The sequence below is a fragment of the Varroa jacobsoni genome, unplaced genomic scaffold (assembly GCF_002532875.2).
Source record: "Varroa jacobsoni isolate VJ856 unplaced genomic scaffold, vjacob_1.0 scaffold_1263, whole genome shotgun sequence".
Taxonomy (NCBI): domain Eukaryota; kingdom Metazoa; phylum Arthropoda; class Arachnida; order Mesostigmata; family Varroidae; genus Varroa; species Varroa jacobsoni.
Window position 1 is genome coordinate 476028 of NW_019214165.1, and position 24506 is coordinate 500533.

The following is a 24506-nucleotide window of genomic DNA, read 5'->3' on the forward strand; positions in this document are numbered from 1 at the left end:
AACGAAAGAGAATATTTCCAGCCCACATAGTCTGCCGTTCATCTATATATCTACATGTCATAATATTAATAGATGAATAAATATACGTGTACGGTTTATATAAGCGCGAAGCGAGTGGCCATGAAGTGTTTGTCCCTGCTAGCCAATGATAAAACCTAAGGTGGTAAAATGTGTAGTCGCCCCGCGCATTGCCTACTATGAAGCGCAGTCTCTCCGAGCTCCCAATGACCAAATTGCTCGACAATGCAGATCTCGTTGATCGGCGTCTTTCTTGATCGCGGTCCGTAGGTGGTGGCTTTGCCGCTTTATGGGCCTTTTAAGCAAGAAAGATGGCGCAATACGTTTTAAAGAAGGACTCAAATCAACGGAACACGACAAGGCAGAGGGGAAAATGTTGGATCGGACCGGTCGAGGCAATACCACAGACCTAACCTGCAACTCTCATCTCTCATCGTTGCTGTTCATGTCGGGAACGTTTGGACTGAGTAGGCAATTTTCTTCTTGTGTTTTCGTTCCAAGAAAAGATCTGCCTTTGGTCATCCCCTTTTTCAGCTTTTTATCATAGAGTGTCCCATAATACTTTACATTTAGATGTAAGATACCTTTGCTGAGCCAGGACGTCACAACAAGGTTGACATTACGCTGTGCCAAGCTCTAGAGTAGATTATGACATAGCAGAGAGGAGGGAGTAATCACATGTTGGACTTTAGTGGACACAAAATAGTTCATGTGCAACACCACCTTGTTTTCTACTTTCCCATAAATGTTGCATGAATAAATTCCCTGTGGCATATCGTTCATCCCCAGATTATTTAGTCGTAAGGCTCAAATCTTGTTTCAGAAGGCGTGTTTAGCATTTGAATTGTTGACTGCATTTTAGACGCATCGATTCATGGCTACAGTACCGCAGCATGATGATGTATTTACTTGATAAACGGAGAGATCTGGATTACTCAAATGAGGACTTTTATGTAAAACACAAACATTCAATCCGTTCAAACATGTCGTATTGACCAATTTCTCTACCCCGTTTCAACAGCGATACCGGGTTGATAGTAGAAGGAATGGCTGTAAGCCACTGTGTGGAGAACATTTTAGAAGCATTGCCAAGAACTGAAAAATTGGACATCATAACTGATTTGGTTAAAAACGGCCAACCTAAAAGGTGATTCCACCTTCCACAAAGAGCAAATATAGGTCAGGCTTTTCGTAACGAATATGCTGCTTCTTGGAGACTTAGCTTGTTAGTAGCGATAGCGACTATTGTTTATTAATTGATCTCTTCCTTGATTCAGGCTTCTGTCCAAGCTATTGGTTACGTATGTAAAGCACTACCCTAAGGAAATACTGATTGTCTGCTTGCGCTAGGCGTTATGGCATATTCATTGTACCTTGCCACCAATGTTAGGGCCACGACAACGGTTGTCCTTCGTTAATAACTGGATTAAGTCACAAATTATATTTAAAATGCAATTCAAGCAGTAAAAGCTTAGATTAAAACACAAAGTACATAGCACATTTTCGTTTTAGATCCATCTCATTTTACATTACGAACTTGCGCATCGGTAATTGTCACGGCGAAAATAACCGCATCATACCATACGCAGACCGTTGCAGTAACCGTGGGCACGGTTATGCTTTTAGACGCTTATGTGCTGGTATATACTATAATTGGCATTATTTTAGTTATCGTCATGACTAAGAGCCTATGTCCGGCAGGACAAGTGCCGACGTCAAGGACGGTACGCAATGGCTATATGTAGCAAAACCTACCAAACGTTACAGCTGAGCCAACCGATTCCGGAGGAACAAAATACTCTTCTGCAGTGTACCAGCCATTGGGTCCTTTGTCTCGCGGCCTAAAACGATAAGCAAGGTATAGTGTTTTTCGACGAGATTAAAGTTACATACATTACTAGCCTATATAATCCTATTCTCCCTTAGATATATACAGCAGGCATTGGTGGCAAAATCGAGACTTGCATGGCTGTTATGTCCGAATAAATTATTTGGCATTTGCTGAAACTGTCGATATTTTTAGTTTAACAGTTATGAAATTTGGGCCGCAGTAAAATGGGATGATCGTGCAGGGCAGGTTGTCATGTAATGGAGCATATCTCATTAACTGCTCATATTTAATAAGTAAGATTCATTCAGATTTTGAACTCAAGGCCACGCGCTTCGCTTTGTAGCCATGCAGCCTGCAAACATATTATGCCTATAAGTCATAGAAAGGTTCATATTACCTATCTGCTATGCCTTTAACGACTAAACACCTGGATTGAGACGTTGATCCTAGGTAGCTCTACTAGTCCCCGTGATAGCTTAGTGGGTAACGTACTTGTCTGCTAATCTTAGGGACACATTGTGGTCTGGGTTTAAATCTGGGCATAAATACACCGTTTGTTTCGTGATGACTAGGAGCCAGTTGGTCGTGTGATGGAATGGTGAAACGAAGAGGTCATTGTACTAAAACCTTCTGTCTACTTATTCATGAATAGATTTCTGATGTACTATTTTTGACTAAGACTAAGCCATGACGGGTGAACCGCAACTTTCCGCTCATACTCACACGACTACTATTAGTCATTCCGCAGTATCTAAACGTTACATTATTATAATACTTTTACCTTACGGCGAAATCACTGAATTGACAGAATAGAGTAGGCCTAGAGTAAGGAGCTGAGGCGCTAGTCAGGTATGCTGGAAACCTTAACAATCAATCTTATTTTTAACTTTTGTACGAACATTATAATAGTGTTGTCTAGGCTAAACATAATGATTTCTAATATAGTTGGCAGCTGCTAAAGCGCTTAACGGTATGGTTAAGTATCCACACTTGACAACCCAGGATGGCCTAGACTATTATGTCCTTTCTCTACTTCGGCATCATTCTTGAGCTTACATTATTCAAATCCAGCTGTCTCTAACTGAGAGAAATTATAATTGATGACCAGATACTTCTGTGTTCTATTCTAAAAATGTTACAATAGCCACTCAAAATACCCTTAGTGTTCAAACATTCGTTCCGTTTCTCAAGAAAACGGATCTTTGTTGACCAGAAGACAGCCGCTTCATATATTTCTACCTGTCCTATTTTGAACAAGAAGAGAACCTGGATTTAGCGCTCCTACCAGTGGATGTACGTGCGCATTATCTTCGTTGTTCGCGGAGTTATTTGGCCTTTCACATCAGTTGCCCGTTGGAAAGTATGATGCGACCTTCAACAGAAACAGAACCGTAATTCTGCTGATAATAATGAGTCAGCACAAAAAGGGTCGTTAAAGACCACACGGTCGTTGACTGCTCCTTTACGTATTGTCTCTGTGAAGTAGCCGGGTAGGCGGCCGATTCAGACAACTATCAAACGAAAATTAATATAGTAGAAAAAGGTAAAATTAACATAATTAATTCTAAGAGTATTTTCTACAATTATAAAATTAACCGTTTCAAAAAAATCATCTACTACTGACATAATGAATGTGAATATATCTTCTCATTACAGATAGTATCATGTAACTGTAATAACAGATGATCAAAAGAACTTATAAAAAACTACTATTTTTGGAAAAAACTTATAAATACAACAAATAAACTTATTTTAAAACCAAGTTGCTCATCGCCGTACAATGAGCGCACGAAAAACACAGATGTTCCCCGAAAGCCATTATCACAATAGAAAGACGTACTTCTATGTCGTTCTTGGCACAGCAGCGGTCAGGGCTTAGTAGGCCTTCGAACCCGTCGGGGCAGTGACCATACGGTTCAGTTAGTATTGGTATAATCTTTTTGATATAGTTACGTAGTGTGATGCAAAGACGATAGTATTGATAGGTCAACGTTAATATGTTAATGAAGACATTCTGCTAGGAGCGTTGTAGAAGAAAGGCGCTATGTGTCGCATAGTGTGTTTCTTGTCGTTTACGGTTCCATAGTTAAGCTTTACTGGATGGCCTTCAATGAAAATTGAACTTTTTGAACTACCAATTTACGTTCTCAAAATATTATCCAGCCGTCGCTAATTTCCAGGCCAGTTTCTTCTTCGCGCAACTCCTGGCTGTTTAGTGCCTATGTACTAGGTGAGGCCGCGTTACTGGCAGATTCAACGTTAACGGGACGATCTTTTATGTTAAATTGCGACGACCTATATGGGTACATTAGCGATATAAATTGATTTGTTAAGTCCATGCAAAATATATTCTAGAAATTATCTCTTACTCTGCCTGATCTGCTGTTTTGTTTGGCATTTAATCGAGATTATTTGCTTACTCGACAATGTATATCTGCCTCTTACCCTTTTCGCATACTTTTATTTTTTTTAGTGTCGCTTTTCCTACGGAGTACCATAGCATACTAGTCTATTACTATTCGGTATTTCTCTACACATAGTCTCGTATTTTTCAAAAGCGTGCGTTTTGCTCTAAGGTGAAACGCTCTTTCGAATCGTATTCTGTGGTCTTCAGTTCTTCTGAGTTCGTGTGTGACGGATGGCCCTTATTGTTCTATAGGAACTAAGCTTCACGTAACTGTAAAGAAGTAACAGATATAAGCTTCTATAGGCACTAGAAGCAGGTAAATACTTATGTATGATTTATACGTGTATACCCCATAGTTAGAAAATAATTGATCTATAAATGACGGCGATCCCTTAGTACTTTTTTTTGTTGAAACAATGTATAGCCGTAGCTAGGCTCGTAAGGCACTATCAGCAATGTAACCCTAACACAATATCTTTTGCTGGACAAGAATTTGTTAGTTAAGATACAGCGTTGCTCGTGGACGTCGCAACCGCAAGGATATACTATAAGGCAGTTTCCTTCGAACGTCAAAACTCTTTACCGCATTTATGAGGCGGAATTTTAACGAGATGCTTTTGTTGTCCTTAATCGATCCTGCGCGCTTCACCTACCGAACATGCTACTGTTAACTAGACAGACAACCTTACAAATACCTTATCGACACGAAGATTGATGAAATTTTTTTACGCTGTTTCTTTCGTTTAATGTTTTTGTCTGAATATGTGCAGTATGCACGCGGTAGCTGGCTGTTGATATGTAGGAATCGCCAAGCTGCTATAGGATGAACCGCAAAACGTACATACGGTACGCAACTTCTCCATGCCTGTCTGCTGGAAAGGGAAGCGAAAAAAGAGGTACGTTCACATCGCTCGCCTCACGCCACCGGGAAAAGACAAGCTAATCTGATCCATACGCGATTATATTTGTCGTCTCGTGCGACGGCCTGGTAAATGTTCGCCCCGTGCCAGGTGAGCAATTAGCGCTATTGCCGCTGCTGCATTACTACCTCCTTGCAGGCCGATAACAATAGAATTGCAATTAATTGTGCAAATAATTATGGAAGTGTAAGACCGCATGTGCCTGGAACAGTGGATCCCATGATTGTAAGTGTTTCACCACGACAGCTTTGCCGTCATTTTCTCTTCTGATTGTTGTTGATATGGAACGGCACACGAAATAGTGTCTGGTCTGATAATGTGGCAGGAACGAATCGTGATTTATCGCACGCCTTCTGACTACTGAAAAGAGCCAGAAGGTGTACGCAAAGAAGGACAATGTTAGTCTGACGACATCTGAACTTCTGATTTAAATGGGCAGCGTCCAAGGGTTTGAATCAGCGGCATCTATGCCTAGTGTAACGAGCGGGACGGGCGATATGTACGCTATATAAACATATAGCAATTCGTCATGAGTAATCAAATTTTAGCTGTGTCACAAGCTGAGCGGCAACGTCGATAAGTGCAGACAGCAGTGGGAACAGAATGGAGAACAGACGCTTCGACACAATGAAGTATGACTTGACATGGGGCCAAAGCAAACGTTATTTGATAATTTTGAAGGCTTTCAAAGCAAGCGGTTCGGCGTTTCCAGCGCAACTTTAACACATATTCGTATTTTCTCCATTCCTGTAACTCAGGAGAAAAATTGATATCGATACAATAACTTTAAACGAGAGTGCTTTAAGGCGATCACTTGTATAAAATACAGTGGGCAAGCAAATGTAAAACAACACATGTAACTGTCTAATGTGTAAAATATCAGCATCATGCATAATAATGAAACGGACAAACCGAGCAACAGCAATAGCTGCGACACTTGAGCTGGATAAAATGATCTACATATTAATCAGATCTATGTTAATTAAGTATCTGAACGTGTTCTCGACCCTTAGTTTACGTTTTCCTGGTTCGGATCTTTCCCTAACCAGGATGAGTGATCCACTTATAATGTATGAAATATGGACCAATTGCAGTATCCTACATTTACCTTCGAAGAGTCGCTCTGTGAAAACACAACCAAAGTTAGTATCTCTAACTGTGCATTCGCTCACACGGGATCGATAATTACTTCAAAATGAAGAAGTCTTTCGAGCGCGCCCGCTTAAAAATCGAAAAGTCATTATTCTTTGTCTCTCCTTTTCCGAGATCATAATGTGGTCCCTCCCCCACAGCTAGATGGACGAGCAGCTACTCAAAAACGACCCAGAGATGCTTTGAACTATCAGGTATCCCCGAAACCCGTGGATATAGCACTGCTGTTTTGATATCAGAAGCCAAGTTAAATGAGAACAGGCGAAGCAAGTGATCAATCTCAGTCAGTCTGGCCTGGTACGTTAAGCTGCCATTATATAGTGCAATCATATTGGCAGAGCTAGCCTCGAGGTGCTTTCGAAAATGTTAGGCTGGCTGCAGGGCATTTTTTAAAGTAAGATTATTTTTCTTGACGATGGCATCACGAAAAGGAGGAACGTTAAACAAACAAACAAACAAACACCGAACGGAATTAGCACGAAGCGCCAATTTTAACTGGCTACTTCACATGCCTTAATGTGAAATCTGAAGAAGTTTTCGTGCATCAGTAACCGATCTCAACAAATTGTTGTTGATTGTACTATATAGCATCCCTCTTGCCTTTGCGTAGGTTTTTGACAATGTACAATTTGACGATGATGCGATAAGGCATAGATTTGTAAAGCAGTAAAATTGACTGCTTGTGGTCGATTTGGTATTGTTAATGATGTCTAATGCGCTAAATAATGACAGGCCGTGATAGAGATAATCCTGCACTCACGGGACCTCGAGAAGCAGGTACAGTAAGGCGTTCAGCGTTTCCAAGACCAAAGCATAGAAAACAGGCACAAAAGTGAAAAATGGAAAGATAATATGTTTCACTCTATTTCAATCCCAGAGAGGGAAACAAGCAACTGAACGTAATCGTTAGAATCACGACACGATTCGCAGTGTATGGTCTCCATCACAATATCTGCAAAGCATAAACGAAGTGACGGAGCCATGGGCCCACTGTATCATCCCAGCCAGTGTAGCCTAATTAGATGAATTAACCCATTTGCAAATTCTAGATAATTAAACATGTTTATATATATATATATATATACAATCGAATTGGACAACATAGTTTATAAGGTCTAATAGGGTTACAGAGATGAGGCGAGTGTCCCAATAATAAACGGATATATAGTGAGGTTCTAATAAAGGAGATTACGAAAAAACAAAGGGCTGTCGAGAACGTGATGCGGTTTAAAGGCGCCGGGGGTCATTAGAAATAAATTGGATTACCATTTAATTATAGTTAAAATAACGCAATCATTCTGGAGATTATTCAAGTGAGTGGTCATTGTTTTAACAGTACAATGACCGGGGCGCACAGGTTCTATATACTAACATATATAATTGTCAAGTTACACTCTCAAACGTACCTAGCTAACTTCAACTGTGCCGAGTGGTAACGTTTCCCTGTTAAACAAATAAATAATCAATCTTTCGCTGCCATAATTGAGTCATAATAAATAGAAACAGTTAGCCGCGCCATGAAAAGACAATCATTGTAGATAGATACACAGTAGTAAACTATGAACTATTGTCAGTCAGTGACTTCCGAACTATCCCGCCAAATGATACGAGTCTAGTTTTTGATATTTCGAAACGTTACCTTGTGGGCAGTATGACAGTATGATGATGTACCATCAACAACAAGCACGGCTATTCCGGTAACAGCGATTCACTGCCACCGACCATTCAACAACGACAATCAGAAAAACGTAACGCTAACCTTTAACACGAATTCAATCAGGTCATCTAATTAAATTCGAAATAGTGCCTACATGGGGACGAGGCTTCACGACGCTGACGGGAACCCTCAAGTTAGCTAGGTCGACTTCGGAACATTTACAAATCCATAAAAGCAATGCGTTTCATCAGCGTGTCAGTCAGAGTGTGGCGTCTCTATATGGGGAAACGTTAGCAAAGGAACAGCACCAAACGACGCCGACAGATGGGTCGACGATAACCATACGTATTTTGAGCACAGTTGTTTTTTTTTAACGCAACGTCCGTTTGGTCGATTCAGTGCAAACCCACTAATGAGTGAGTGCATGATACAGTTAAGAACTTAAGTTGGCTAATGAGAATAATGTGTGCCCCGTGCCAGAAGAGCTCACCTTCCTTTTTAAATACTCTCATAAATTCTATCAAGTCTCGAATATAACGGACTGAAATACACACAGGGTAGGCGGGGGCTTTTTAAATAGATGTTTCGCTAGAAAACTGACCAGTTTATCCCCAATAAAAGCAACGAACTCGCTGATCCGTTAATATCCGTAACGCATATTAATACGTACAGTCAAAGCAAAAGTATGGAAGACGGCTATTTACGTCACTCAACGACGTAAGTCGGAATGCCACACTTCGTTGAGCAGCGACGTTTACAGTTACTATTCACGAACACGAGCCCGTAATTAACAGTCACCCTTTGATTAGAGCCAATATATTTTTCAAGGTGGTAATAGAACAAACAATAATGGTTTTCTCGGACGTCGATAAACTTCTTTACCGCTAAGTGCCGAGACTAATGTAAAAGTAACTTACCTTGACCAAATGGTTAGATCGTTGGTCCGGCTGAAATGCGTGGTTATCGAAAATACAAACTTCACTATGTTCTATAGTATTCGTTTCAGCTGAGTGGGTTAAACTTAGCAAGAACTCAGATTAGATAATTCCTAAAATAATCACCCTTAATTCTTCAGTTTCGAAACTGAACTACATAAAAACCTTATATAGGTGCCTGTTGTTGAAGACAGTGGTAATAAAAGTCGTAACCCAATTCATTACCTAGGTATTTAATGAATTTGGCCCAATACTTTGCTATGCTATTTCATAGTTGAAGGTCCGGATTCTAATCTTTCTGTCCCTAGAAACGTGTATTTTGACCCAACTATGCCCTCTTGTTGAGAAGTTTTGTGGCTGTATCAAAAAAGATATTGCCATTACGGGAAAAATTCAAGGCACAGAGAAAAGATTGGGCCTGCACTGTTATAACACATAATACCTTGCTTGGCAGCGAGTTCGCAGTTAAGAGGGCAGGCAGATTTTAGAATGGACAAACAACGAAATAGGCAAAAAAAGAAAGTGTACGTGAGGGTAACTTGTGGAAAATAGTAAATGTGCAATTAGTTCAATCAAGACCTAAATAAGTAATTGGACCAACTATATGTTTGTGTGGAAAATGGTTAAAGAATAATGGATGGATCGTGTATTCTTTTCATCTGACGAATATTATATAACTAGACACATTTCTATATAACAATGCTCGCATGTACAAAGTGCGACAAAAATAGTTTTGCAGGTAGAAGTCTAAAATAAGTTAAAAAACAATGGGCCTGTACCTGAGAAGAACTAAGTTTACAGTTCATACAGCATCTGATTAGACTGGAAAGTAATTTCATTCCCTAACTGAAAGCATGTACTTCCTTCAAGCGCTGACTGATGTTATACCTTTCAGTAGGCCTACTTTCACCCTACTCTGTATATATATGTTTCTAGTTTATTATATCTGTCCTGTAGTGTATATCATAGCGGGGTCTTGAACTAGCGGCCCTTTGTTCAAGCCCACCAAACTCCTAGTTTCAATGTTTATATTATACTCATATGATGCATATTTAAAATTTCACAGTATTCATGTGCAATAGAAATATTAGATACAACTAATTATTATAACCGCAGCATGCAATCGGTAGCAATGACTTTGGAATATCTCTGTGGACCTCTGGCAAAACAAGGCCGGCATTGGACCTGGCTTCTTGTACCTCGAGTTAACGAAATCATCTGTTGCTATGCTATACTATACTATATATGTTATATTCCATTTAGCTGTATACTTAATTAAAGGCTTGTATGATCGTTATAAGTACAGGTGGCACGGGTTAGATAGAGCCACCGAACGCATACGAATGGCATTCGTGATTTGTTATTTGAAGCAATAAAAGAAACGCCACTCTACTGTCTTTTACATCATTCATCAACACATGAATTTTCAGTGAACTAGGCATAATCAAGCTAGCACTTCATTTCGTTAACCCGTTTCCAAAGTTCGTCGCTTCGATCACCGCGCGGTTTTTTGAACGAATCGATTTCCGTCGACGCATTCGCCACAGAGTTTGGCAAACCCAGAGCATTTGAAAAGGGATAAATTGCATAAGTAAGTCGGGCCTGAAAAAAACGGACAAAGCTTCCGTGAATTCATCTCCAAATTTACGAACGAAGCGAAGATAACAAACGCTTCACGGCTACGCCTTCTCGCTCTCTTCACACTGTCCTGTCAGTTTCAACGGGAAAAAGCAAAGCGGGTTGTTTGCCCGCTGTCTCGGCCTGCTAAACCTGCTGGGACAAGGACAAAGTCTGTTCTTGAGTAGCAAATTTGGCTCTCAGATTTATGTGTGCGAAAATGCGGTACAGGCCGTCGGGAAAATTAGCTAAAGATCAGAATACCTACCTAATTAACCGTCGTTTGATGGCTGACCTTACGCGTGCAGTATAGTTTCATTGCTTTCTACTGGTTTCGTTGTACAACAGACGCCATGTGTAATATTGATTTGTTCCGTATGTATTTACATTAAAATACAAATAATAAGCCCCATGTGAAGTGTGTATCGTGAACCGAACAGGACGCCAGCGGAGATGCAATATTATTAGCTAGAGTGTGCCCGTACAACAATTTGATTGCAGTCTTCGCTGGAATATTTCTAATAGTTGTTTCAACTTAGCACTGTTTAGGTTTATAGAGTAGATACAAGTTTAGAAAATATCTGTACGCGGCTTAGAATCAAAGGTAGTCAAAAACTTTATATGCGTTAATATATTTATAGCGACCTTATTGTCTCCATTGCCAACTATCTAGGTATTAAAAGGTCGGCAATTTCGTAAACATAATCCGTTTTAGTTCACATTTCATTCGGCTTTAACGCAAATTTGGATGACCGTAATCTAACGTACATGTGTAAATCTTCTTTAAGCTCTTTGCTTAGAAAAGAAAGTAATAATATGTCGATCTGCGAAAAAATTACGGCTGGTCGATCACTGGAGTAATGTAGAGGTTATAATTAAACGACGGCATATTTAAATTTGCCTGTTCTGATTGATGGACATATATGAGCTCTATCGTAGGTGAATCACTATGTTCCTTTGCACTTTCATCCATAGAGTTCGTGTGGCTTCTGTTTACATACAGGAGAATGCTCGGAGATATAAAGTCACCGGAAATGAAAAGGATATAGCCGTTTTTCTGGTGTATTTCGTTATAGAGAGCACTAGTACTATGGTCTAATTGTGTATTCCACTTCAACACTGCCCATATATAGTCATTTGTACGGTAGGGTCAGACGGATCTGTCCTATAGCGGTATAGGCTACCTGTTTCCAAAGGCTCGAATGTTCTGTAGGGGCATCATTTTGTATGCTGTCGTAGGTCACTGTACGTGCCTATTCGGCCATAGGTACAACGGTTAAATAGTTTCTGATAGCCTCCTTTATTTGTTGTTGGTAAATTAGATTCACGTTACCACGTAATCTTTTGGTAAATTTACTATATTCCGTAATTCAAGTCAATATCCAACCACAAGTAGTAAAACCGCAGAGCAAATAATCTGTATTCACAGTCCTTTTCAAAATAATTTTTTGCCCAACATTTTACTTTAATTTGGAATCGTTTTATCTTCTGTCTTATATTTGTAGAGATTTTTACTTCGAAATGTTTATTTTTTTAATTAATAGCAATATGATTTTATTACACCAAATCGAACTCGACATAAAATAACATGGTCCAGTCAAATCGTTAGCCATAACGATTTGTAAAGCAAAAGGAAACTTTCTAAACTGTATGTAAAGGGATGGATATGGACACATCGAAAAACCCCAGATCACGGACAGAGTCTAATAGATGCTTCTCATCCGGAGAGTGCCCTGTTACGTTGCCTGATGTTCTCGATATTCCTACGAAATTAACTTTGACAATTTCTCCCAATACGAGCCAAACAACGGAAACTATAATACTTCTATTAGTTGACGATGGCTGACATTAAATATCTTTATAATTATACATTTGTATTGCAACCGTTAACTAAATAAGAACGTACGCGTTTCCACGGAACAGCTTGAGCTAGCAAAACCAATCAGCTCTATACAAGTAAGGTTAGTACCGCCGGGCTAATTTTCATTTTAAAATTTTTTGAAGGATTCATGAGCCTTGCTAGGTTAGTAATAGTTTCGGACAGGGTTGAAACGCGCACAACACTTTTGTTTATCTTTGTTTTACTTTAAGGCCCAGAAATAAAAAAAAAATAGATCCAGATAACACGGATTCTAAAGGCAGAGGTATCATATGCCTTAGGACAACGTTTTAGCAGCCTTTCCCAATTATATTAAAAATAAATTATTTTATCTAAGACTTTAATCTTCAAATGGTGGAACCAAAGGCCTTTTAACAAGTTCAGGACCTGTGAAGGATCATCAAGGCGTTCGTATTTTACGATAACAGATGTATTATTATTATTAGATATTTCTCCCCGCAAGAGGAGAACTACGGAAACTACGACTTAACGCTTATTCTGTGACTTTACCATGTCGCAATATATCTATTCCGCAGCTCGGTAAAACAAGCGAATCCCTGGCTAGGACGCACTGGACAAAACCAAAGGATTTCGAGGAAGAGACCTAAGGCCTAACTAATCTCAAAATACTTGTCTTCAACATTCTCGGTTTTGAGAGAATGACACAAGACAGAAAAGAACGTAGCATCTATTTGTTCAGGAATGGCTTAAGCTATATATGGGGCACTCGTTCAGGTTCATAGCAACAAAGAAGGGAGAACCTGCGACTTTGGCTTGATAACCGAAATACTTCGACCGTATGCAGATAAAGACTAAATAATTAAAAAGATGGATTAAATAAAAAGGAGATGTGCGGTTTGTTAGGCTCTATAACACAGCCGACAAACAAACGACTTGCTTAAATTGTCTATTTCGAATGCGTATTGTTATTGCCGCGGGTGAAATAAGGGGTGACGTGACACGCCGGGACGCTCGTTAAAAGTAGAGAGGTGCGTTAAACACAATACCGCTTATATCTACACTTACAAAAGATGCATACGGATATATTACGCTACAATATTAATTGTAAACGTAGTTCAAGTCGTATGCAGTACCCTATTAACTACCTTAATGACAGCACGATATGTACTTAACTTGAAGACCGAGATAAGGCGTGGATCGACATATCCCTTGGAAGTAAATCAAATATAAGGTCCGCGCACCTAGGCGAGTTTTTTTCTATTGTGTCGTATTACATTTGAGTAGCATTATAGCTAAATGGACATTATCTATAATTAACATTTGTAACCACTATCATAGACTTAGGTATTGTTGTTAGACAAACTCATTTTGTGTGTTATAAAAAAATTATATGTAAGAGTGGGTTTTAATGCGGTAAGTGCATTATCCGTGCTCTTTTTAATTATTTCATGTAAGAACTTCAGCCTCTCTTCTGTGGCATTTTGATTCATAGACTGCACTGTGTGGCCGTTGGCGCAAGATGCTGGCCATTTACGTACTCCAGTGGCTATGATTTTTCGGCATGAATTAAATGGCACCGTGCAACTGACGTTCCGGCCTAAGGAAAGACGAGCGGACCTAATAACAGCGTTTATACTGGGTCTGCTGTTTTCAGAGGTAATTTATTACATTCATTCGAAACTTTTCCTGAACAGTCATTTCATGACTTCTACTGCCGTGCTGCGGTCAAAATATGCTGAAGGTGGCCTGAGCTAAAATTCGTCGGCCATGAAATTTTCAGACGTACCTCAACACACTGGTCACATCAAACCTTCACACATAGGCAAAGATGTTGTCGTTATCTATTCTTCGTAGCGTACCTGATATACTATTCCGATTCGAAATTTAATAGTAGCAGGCCTTCTGTTTACACTTAGTCGCAGACATTTGTGATCATACATTAAACCTAGTCGCTGTTTCCTCGAGATGGCGACTAAAACCTTCAGCTCTCCCTCTGCAAAGCCATAGACATAAGTGGGGGAAAAGCTTGATAAATGGCATTACTGCAACCAAAATGACAGTCGATAAATTACGTTTTTACATGAAGAATATAATCTTTTGCTTTTAGGACACGTATGAGTCGTGCCTGTAGGCTCACCAATGAGTCGATTACTATTTCAGTACCCGCTACGCTTTAGTGGAACAAAAACTTTAGTCAGTTATGTTGCCTAAAACAGAATATAATCGTGAAAAAAAGCTTGGCCTACGAATAACTTCTGAGCGAATCGAAAGAACCGAATTGAGATTAAAGAATATACATTTTAAAAAAGCCTATGCCAGTGAAGTCACCTCCATTCAATCGACAACAAACAAAAAAAAAATGAACAGTAAAAGTCGATTTACTTTAATTAAGGAATTTGTAACATATTTCTTAAATGTTTTTCCAACACAGAATTTAATTTGTCCAAAAAAAATGTGACTGTATATGAGATAGTTTTTTCACAAGACGATCTAGCAATTCAAAGACTGCGAAATATATTCATCACTGAATAAAATCAGCATTTATAGGGTTGCTTCATCACACTTTTGAAGTAATCTTTAAATATCTTCGATAAGATTATTATCAACATCGGTCCTTGACTGATTCTCGGCCTGGAGTGACGCATAGCTTCCGGTTTTAAAGGTAAGTACAATAAGGTGAGCGCGCTGGCTTTTTGGCATTGTTGGGATGTGAAAACAGTTTTTCTCTCGTAGGCGACATCTCTTTCTTCCAAGTTAGACCGTAAACCATCGAACAGCTCGAGTTATGTTTGCCATCTTTATCTTGTGTAGATTGATACTTTCCTGTAAGGGGATTTCTGGGAAACCTTTTGCATTAATGTCTAGATTCATATATGCGACTTATGCCAAACTGGCATGAGACCAGTCTCCGGTAATACCTTAGTGGGTAATATATTTGCCTGCTGCACTCAGCGACGTTGCGGCCTAAGTTTGAACCTAGGCATGGATACACTTCGTTGCGTGCTGGGAGCCAGCCATCTGGTGAAATGTCTAGCGGCGACACCGGACGACAACCTCAAAACACAAAGCCGTATAATACTAGCCTTGCTAGCTACCGCTTCAGGTAGTATCGGGGTAAGTACTCACACTTTAATAATCTGCTGCTGTAATCGTTCGGCGAAAAAATAACGAGTTTCACGTTTGTTTTATCACCTCTACCATGTACCTCCTAGGCAGCATATATATACGTGTATACGTATATATGGATATACAATACTTTTACTTCGGTCAGAAGTGGTCGCAGTAAAAAAAAGCAGCCTGTTGTGCGAAATGGTGGCGCAAACTAAGCTGGGTGACCATTCTTCATCCAACGCTGTTACTCGTTACCGTTAGTTCTTTCCCTCCATCTCTCGCAAGCCGCATCATCATTTCAAAACAATCATTCTGTCAGAGAACGGTTCCCGCTCAGCTACCACTTGGTCGACTGTGGTGCTCCGCCGTCTTGCTTTACTCAGTTGCTATTTGTTTGGCCTTCTCGCTGAATCGACCCTCCCCACTTGTCGCCTGCGAGCGCGTATGTGATCCAGTCAGTGCAGGTGTCGCCACTTATTTGTATGACATTTCAAGGTATCGGTCTAGAGGCAAAAAAAGCTGTAAAGGGTTTTCGTGCTCCAGTAACCAACCGTAGCGTTCTCACAGACCGACGGCACGTCAGATAGCAAGGACAGTTTTTTTGGAAAATAATTGTACATGCTAAGGTCAACAGTGCAGTATTCGACAGTATAGTGTTTGTTCATCGACGCCCGAATACCGTCAGGAGCTGCGCCGCGATAGTTGTTGCTGTAGTAATGGCGGGGCAGTTCTGACCGCGACGTCGACGTCGCCAAGATGGCGCCCCATGCGTTGCGATAGATAACACGTACGAAAATATCGACGAGCGGTTAACCCCTCGGCAGCTTGCGATACAGGTGGCATGGTGATCGCTAGCCCACCATCAGCTTCTCCTTCAAGTAATAGACTCCATATTCAGGAAAAATGTGTTTAGGTAGGTTCGTGTTTGGTTTTGTCGACAGCCCGTGATTGTGCGATTGGCTGGCCACTCATTGTAAACAACCGAGTAGCTCATGTCGAAAGATTGTATCGTTATCTGTTATTGTGGTATGACAGAACGATCGGGCAAAGAGTCGCAGAGTTCTTTTGTGTAGACGTTCAGTGCGATCGTGAACTTTCTTCGATGCCTGTCTCGCTGACCACAACAGTGTGGTAATAGGATCTACAACCAAAAAGAGATTCAAATGAACTGAAGCTACATTATTCTAGAGCAATAGCCGGGTGGGAAAGTGTAACCGAGAGCGTCGACCAGACATTACAGACATTATTACTAACACAACAGGAATTAGTGTGAAGAGCGATCGGAGTGTGATTACATTACGAACTCTCGGTATCTTCCACTCTCGGGCGGCAAAAAATAGAATATCGACAAAAATGCTGCTAGAATCCGTTGGCAATAAAAATTCATGCTTTAAAAACGGTGACGCTAACATCTGACATTTAAATATGTGATTGGGGAGAATGTGTTTAATACGAGAAAAAGTATTTTGCGCGCTCATTGATATAGCGTTCCAGATACGCGCTGCATGCTATTGAAGTGTTTATATGCACAGTAACCAATTGGCAGATGGGAGATCTTGTATACAGGACGCTTTTAGCACAGCTTCGCTCGTAACTGCTCAACGCTAGCGCTTATGTTCTGTTCTGGCACCTACAACCATCTCGAAACTTTACACACTGTTGACTTTACCTTATGATTACCATTGGCACAAGATGTCCGTCGAAGACCGATTCAACGCCGCCGTGCAGATCATTCGAAATTTGCCAAAAAATGGCAGCTTCCAGCCGCCATACGCCATGCAACTAACTTTCTATTCACACTATAAGCAGGCGACTGAAGGTTCATGCAAAGGTTCGCGGCCATCTTTCTGGGATGTTGTTGGTCGGGCCAAATACGATGCCTGGAACGGACTCCGGTCGATGACAAAGGAAGAAGCGATGGAAAAATACGTTAGTGAATTCGTGTCAACAATCAAGCAACTTCAGTGCAAAGCCAGCCCCGAAGAAGTAAAAGAGGCACTGTCGTACTCCGAACCAAAGCATATCGCCCTTTTTCGACCGCTTCTCGGCGACATTACGTGTCTTGACAACGTACCCAATGAATTTCACAAGCTAGTTGGAGATGGCAATGCCGCTGATGACGCTGAACGCCACTCGGAAGATGACATAGAGAAGCTCGATGGCGATCACGATACGGACGGCGAAGACTATTCCGATACGTTCAATCATGTCCAGGAGGACGGTCCTGGCCAAGCCGAAATCGTCAACGGCCATTCAGTGCAGTATCAGAATATGAAAAATAATAACAACAATAATAATCACATCAAGGCTGGCGGTGGTGACCCAAACAGTTATCCTCCGCCGCCCATTGCCCCGTATATGGGCTCTAACAGGGAACCGTTTCCAGGGGGCGGAGTGCCGCCGGTGTCGTCGTCGAGGGGTGGCTGGATCGCAGGGGAGTCTTCGTTAGGCTTTTCTGCTGGAGATTCGTTTACAGCGGAAAGAGCTCCCAGCGGCGGAGGTCGACAACCTAATAACGCCGACGCATTCAGCCGAATACAACCAGTAGATAACCTTTCATACGCAGTCGTACGTCTTCAGTACACAATGGATGAGGTAGTCCGACGCCTGGATAACCTCGAACGTACTCTACAGGAACGCCGACGGGCAAACCGTTGGTCGCTTCTAGGCGGAATCCAGCCACATACCCTTGCAGCGATTTTACTTTGGCCTGTGCTCGTACAATTCGTGTTATACCTTCTGCATCGACGGAGGTTGCGACTTCGTCTTAAGTAAACGATGATAAACAGAATCTTAATTCTTTTGTCACTAGTATATACTTTGCACGCCATATGAACAAAGAATAATTTCGAAGGAAAGTTTTGTCCGAAAACGACACCCAATCATGAAAAAATTATTGTCCTTATGAATATATTTTCGTAAAACACAGACGTATTTGCCAGAATGGCGATATACCAGCCAGTCATTGTTAAGTGCGGTACAGTGAAACAGTGTCTATATGTTATCTCGGAGTCCGTTCAAGGCAAATTTAGCCACAGCGCAGTGTGATATGAATAAGCAACGAGAAACAAAACACTATACGGTGCATTCTATTTTGCCGTTTACAGATATCTACAAACGCTCAGCGCTTAGTTAAGACCAACTCCAAACAACAAAGCTTTCATTCAAGCTCGTATGAGCTATGATGATACATCGATGTTTTAACGGCGGTGACATGAATTGCCAGGGCATGCCAAAGCGGTCAAGATTGATCCAACCCACTTTTTGATGACCGCTTAAGTTTTTCACAAGCTCATTATTTCTTCGAAGCACCAACAATAACAAGAATAGGGCCAAGAACACTGCTAAGCAGGAAAACGACCGCCCTAAACGACTACTAAAATTTTATTATATTCCATTGTGTCTCTGCTGTTCGTGGAGGTTACATATATACCCACAATGCCGATGTGTGCATTTCTAGACTACAAAGTGTCCCTTCAGCCAGCGGGAAAATACTTTTCCCATTAAACTACTATAGGGACTAATTTCTCTATCTAAGCCAGGCGAACGCGCTGTAGAGGCTGAATGGATTTAGCACATTTAACTTTCAGAAAAGGCCCTTAACAACTAATAGGCCTGAAAAATATATTATATTCATACATTATAACTACTCTATATATGAGTAGTTATAATCTTAAAATGTATGATTAATAATAAACACTACCACGACAAAGATGAGTATCATTTTTAGAGCAAGGAGGATTGAGCTGAATATTAGTATGTACTGCGCTGCTTCTTTTAGTTGAGCATTACTATAAATGACATAGTAGTAAAGATAGCGAAGTAAGATGACAAAGTCCATGATCAGAACGGCTCCAAAAATATGTCTTCTTTGATATGCTAGCAACTACTTAGATGGAGAGAAATGCTGCAAGATGTTTCAGTTAGTGGCTCCTAAATACGAGATAATTTGTGTGGACGGAGCTATACGGATGGAACTAAATACAATGAGAAAATTATATATACCTTACTACTTTTGGAATAAATCTGCGCTTCTACAGCTATTGACGCGCATTATGTTGTTTCGTGTTTAGTGACGGCGATGGCCGAAACTGTACACCTTAGATGTCTATGTTCTTATTTACAAGCCTTTTCGTTATCGTTTTCGACTTACAGATAAATTGGTACCCGCTAAAGATTTGACATTTAATACACGCAAACCGTCGAGATGTGAACTAAGTTTGAGTTTAAAAAGGCAAAATATTGAGATTCACAGATAGATACATTGAAACGTATCTATACTCACTATATGGAAAAACGGGCCACTCATTATGTGGAAAAAACGACACTCTAAGCTGTCTTTCACTTTTAATCCCAAAGGCGGCACTCCTTGCAAACAATCATTGTATTTCTATTTCGACGAAAAGAAGAATAAAAGATTATATACTATATATTCTATTATTGCTTGTTTAGTTTATTTTGATGCCTTTGCACGCTGAAATAGTTGAATTATATTCAATGAAATCATACGTATAACTGGAGATACATACGAAGTACATAAGTGGAATCAAAAAGTAAATAAGCGAGAAGTGATTATTTCTAGGGGTATCGTATTATAAGTGTTGGCACTTACAAGGATCAGATAGATGTGTCTGGTTGTTTTATATAGTATTTTGCAATTAAACTCAACGCAATGCCAGACGTCGACTCCTTTTTTCAGTGGTCGCAAGGCAGTTGATGAAGGCGACTGCAACTTTGGCAGATAAGAAATATACTCGAAGGTTCAGTCCTACCACCAGTTACAATTATTAATTTTGTTTGTATCATGAAAAATATATCTACGATGAATATTACTTCGTCATTATCGAAAATCAATGATTTTTGTCTCTTTTTCTGTCTATCCTTAATTCATTAGCCAATGGTTTTCGTTATGCCGGATACCTTCGTTCATGTAGTATGCCATATAAAGTGTAACATTGGCAGTTACCATTTATTCGTTTGCTTAACTGCTTTGTTGTTGCAGAGCAAAATAAATCGTAACGCTCCAGCTGTAATCCAGCTAGTTTAGAGGGGTACAAACCATTTTTCTTTCTCAAACTTTCTTCGATATATATCGTATTTTCACCAAATATCATGGTATACGGCCCATGTCTGCATGGTAGCGTATTGGGTCACGTATTTTCCTGCTGATCTTAAAAACACGTTGTGGTTTAGGTTGGAACTTGAACATACACAGATTTCGCCTTGTGCTGGGAGTCAGCCGTCTGATGGAATGCTTAACGGCGATATTGAACGTAAAGCTTCAAACATAGAGGTATACGAACCGTACGCTATGTCTTGATACCGGCTGCCTGTAATGCGAAAGGTGTCACTAGAAAACATTAGCTTGATTGAAATTTCCACCATAAACGCAGCCGAGCCGTGAATCATGCTGCCATCAAAAGCACTTGGCAATCCGCCCAATATATCTTCAACACAGTTGATAACTTCCGCACTTGCTCAAGAAGAACTTACATTGTGGCTTGTTTTGCGGTTGTTACTGAAGTAATGACGTGGTGCGCGACCTGTGACGTAGTTTAATCACGGAGTGGCCACATTTCAAGCCAAGCCGAATTCAAGTAGTCGTTGCTTATAATGCATAATTGCTTTTCCAATGCGACTTTCTCATCGTCAAGGAATATGGTACTTATTAAAATAATATTGCAAGTCTCTACATTGAACATGTGTATAATTGTTGTCAAGAAAACGCCAAAAAACATGAAGTAAATGCACTTTTTATTTACAAAACATCAGTCGAAAAGATTTTAATCATATTTTCTGTTGTCGTACTTAAGTTTGGTGTAATTCGTTTCAGTGTTGTTTCCTGTCGAATTCAATAGGCTCAGTAAGGCATCGTAAAATGTATGCGACGTATGTTGATAAGGCCCAAGGCGGGTGACTGGGACAGCGTTGCCGTTTTTTGATTCCGTTGGTTGGCCCATGTCACCATGATGATGTAGCATAACAAATTTCAATTTTTCATGTAGATTTAAAACTTACCATTTAAACCTTAATGAAATCAATTTAACACCCTGTATCAACACTGACGGTACGCTAATAGAAGGTTGTTATTCTAGTTACATATCAGGTGGACGCGAGGGGTTCGCTCCGAGTTTGACTTGCGTTGCTTGATTGAACTAGTTTATTTAGTTGATGTTATAACGCCCATCATAATGTAAATTAACAGTTATCCCATTGTTGTTACCTGCCCACTAGACCCTTTGTTCTTTGACAATTTTTTTTACCATCGTGTTATAATGAAAGAAGATTCGATTTACGTTACATCTAGTCTATCGTTCCAATTAGCACCTATTAGAAATTCAAATACAGCTCAAAACATATTTTCATTCTACTGTTACATATAAAAATCGATCTCATCATTAGGTTTTTGCCTTTTTTTACTTAAAAGCAGTAATTTTACTATAAGGATTTATATTGCTATCTATTTCAAATCATCGAGATTGGTCGACAGGCATTAAGAAAAACCCCATTTACATAAAATACAATGTGAAGATGTTATTCTTCAAATAAACGGTATTTGAAAACTGAAAACTAGTTATATCTATGTAAAAAGTTGTATTTTATTGTCACTTTTGTCATTTAGTGCACAAGCGAAAAAGCTAGAACTCCCGTTTTTAGCTTTTTTCAGGCTGAAATATTTATTTTAGCTGCAGCAAGGTTTTTAGACAGCTCGTCGAGCTGTATCGATTGCGGTACTGAATTGGCATCAACAAAGTGCTTACTCGCGTAAATGTTTTCAGTATTTGGATATTTTTCTTTAAAATTTTTAGGGGGTAAATATGTCTACCCAAGATGTTCGTCTGAACTGAAAATTGAGACGTGAGTACAGAAAGATGTATAATGTTCAGTTCGGTAAGGGCTTCGGACTGGTGTCACGAGCAGCTCCCTCACATACATTGGTCCGTTGCAGCATTTTAAAGTTAAGCGTGTTCTTTTGTCAGATATATGGATGTTTTTGCCTTATGTACGGTTGTGCATGAATTGCGCTTAACACTTATCTTAGCAAAAACAAAAATTGTTGTCGATTATGTCTACGGAGCACCGTAAATAGATTGTCAAGCGGGTCAAAGGCTTCCCAGCTTGAAGGTATACACCTCTGTTGAGTGGTCGTCAAACGGTGGGCTTCTGCATTCATCGATGACACTGAATCAACGTTAGCAGCATATAGCAGTTCTATATGTAAGCATCTCTACCGGAGGACAGATTTGGTAGGGGTGATATCACAAACCTTTGCACACACCAATGCCTAAAGGCTAGTGCTGCGGCACATATATACTGTTCATATGTAGATATCACACACAGAGAACTATGGAACGTTATAAATGACACTAAAGTAATTAATGGCTAATATAACTCAATAATCCTTACTGTAACCACAGCAAAGCGAACAGTCTATAAAATTTGAGGAAATAAGTACAGTTCTAGCCTTGAAAGCTTGAGATATATTGATCTTATCTCTTATAGTTTTGTCAATTATATAAGTATACGATAAATCTGTTTGAACGATTTGGAAACCATTTTTCGACAGATATATATATATATATATATATACAGTTTGTTTATAGAGTACTCTCATTCTATTTTAATGCGCTCGGAAGTAAGAAGAAAAGCCAGCATGTGTTTATACGCACGTTGGCCTACTGTAAAAAGTTGAATCTGTAGCACACATGGAACACAATGGTCTCCCGTATCCTGCGTAATTCAGCTCTAATCGCTTGACGCATTTGATGCTTCACATTGTAGATTATTTTCAGCGCTGTTTGATGCACACTGTCTTTCACATAGCCTCACAGGAAAGAATCGGCAAGAGTCAGATGTCAGGAAAAAGGCGGTGACGCGACTTTGCCGCTACGTAACAATATCAATCGACCTAGGATAATGCAGTCAAGCTTATTGATTGTTAGTTGCGCAGTATGGCAAGTTCTTCTGTCTCGTTGAAATCAATGATTACTTTCATTCAGTCCGTTCATTTCAGTCCTCAGTATGGTCTGTCACATCTCATGATGGCGCTCGTTATCACTTTTGACGTCTCATCGTCAAACTCCAGATTCTATGACGTTTTCGCTACACAAACCGCACCAAACACGTGATTCTTTGCGAACAAAGTGGACTCTGTAAAGCCCAGATGCAATGACTTCGTTTATGCATTTAGTCATTTAGCTAAAATGAATTTCAACGTAAGATATGATCAAAAATCGCCAGCAGATGCCTTGCGTTTCAAGATGTCGTGAGAGCCGAGCAGACGATACTTGCAATGTTTCTGAATATCTATTTGTTGAATTAGCTGTACCCTGTGAGGTTCGATAACACTTGTTTAGTTGAATATGCGTCATAGGGTGCTCTTCGATAGGCTTAGCTGTTAAGCGCAACGGCATATTTGGGTTGTTAGATCAGTACCTGCATTGCTCCTCACCGCAGCAATGCTATGACTAGTTCTCCTGGTTCGTGGTCTCCCTGGCTTCTCTCTATTTGTGGGTAAGCCAGTTTCTTGTAATTTCATTATCGATTGCTTCAATGTTTTGGAGGCCGATAAGAAGTGTTGTGTCTGTCTGTACGACACTTGCGGAATGTCAAGATAATCGACTCTCCATTTTATTCGAAAGCTTTTACGAAGATTAAACGCTGCTCCAAACTGGACCTTTTCATCGCCACAAGTCTCAACAGCTGCTGGGCACTCAGCTGAAGGTGGTCGCTTACCAGCGCAAGAAAACAGCGACGAAATAGAATAGAAGCGTCGAGTCCACTCTAATTCGTTGATTAAGACGATGGTAATTTAAGTTAAGTTTTTTGTTTAACTTATGCTTTGTTTTTCTTGTATCGAGGTCAAATAGAGTTTTTAGAGGGTTTTTTTTTCTGAATTTAGAGGAGCCTAACACTAAATAAAAATCGTACAATGCCTCTCATTTAAACACTCTGAAACAAAAACGTCTGTTGATTTATCCATATAATTACAAGCCCTATTAGAAAAGTAGGCAAATT

At 40.0% G+C, this 24506-nt stretch overlaps 1 protein-coding gene across 1 annotated transcript; it reads left to right on the top strand.

The window, feature by feature from the left end:
* The first annotated feature begins 14013 nt into the window (after positions 1-14013).
* Positions 14014-19928, top strand: LOC111268169 (uncharacterized). Its single transcript, XM_022846953.2, has one exon. It carries the CDS (start codon positions 17181-17183, stop codon positions 18261-18263), a length of 1083 nt encoding a protein of 360 aa, XP_022702688.1. The 5' UTR covers positions 14014-17180; the 3' UTR covers positions 18264-19928.
* The last annotated feature ends 4578 nt before the right edge of the window (positions 19929-24506 follow it).

What these genes read in the sequence shown, in the direction of transcription:
- LOC111268169 (XM_022846953.2), top strand. Translation starts at nt 17,181, where the DNA reads ATGTCCGTCGAAGACCGATTCAACGCCGCCGTGCAGATCATTCGAAAT.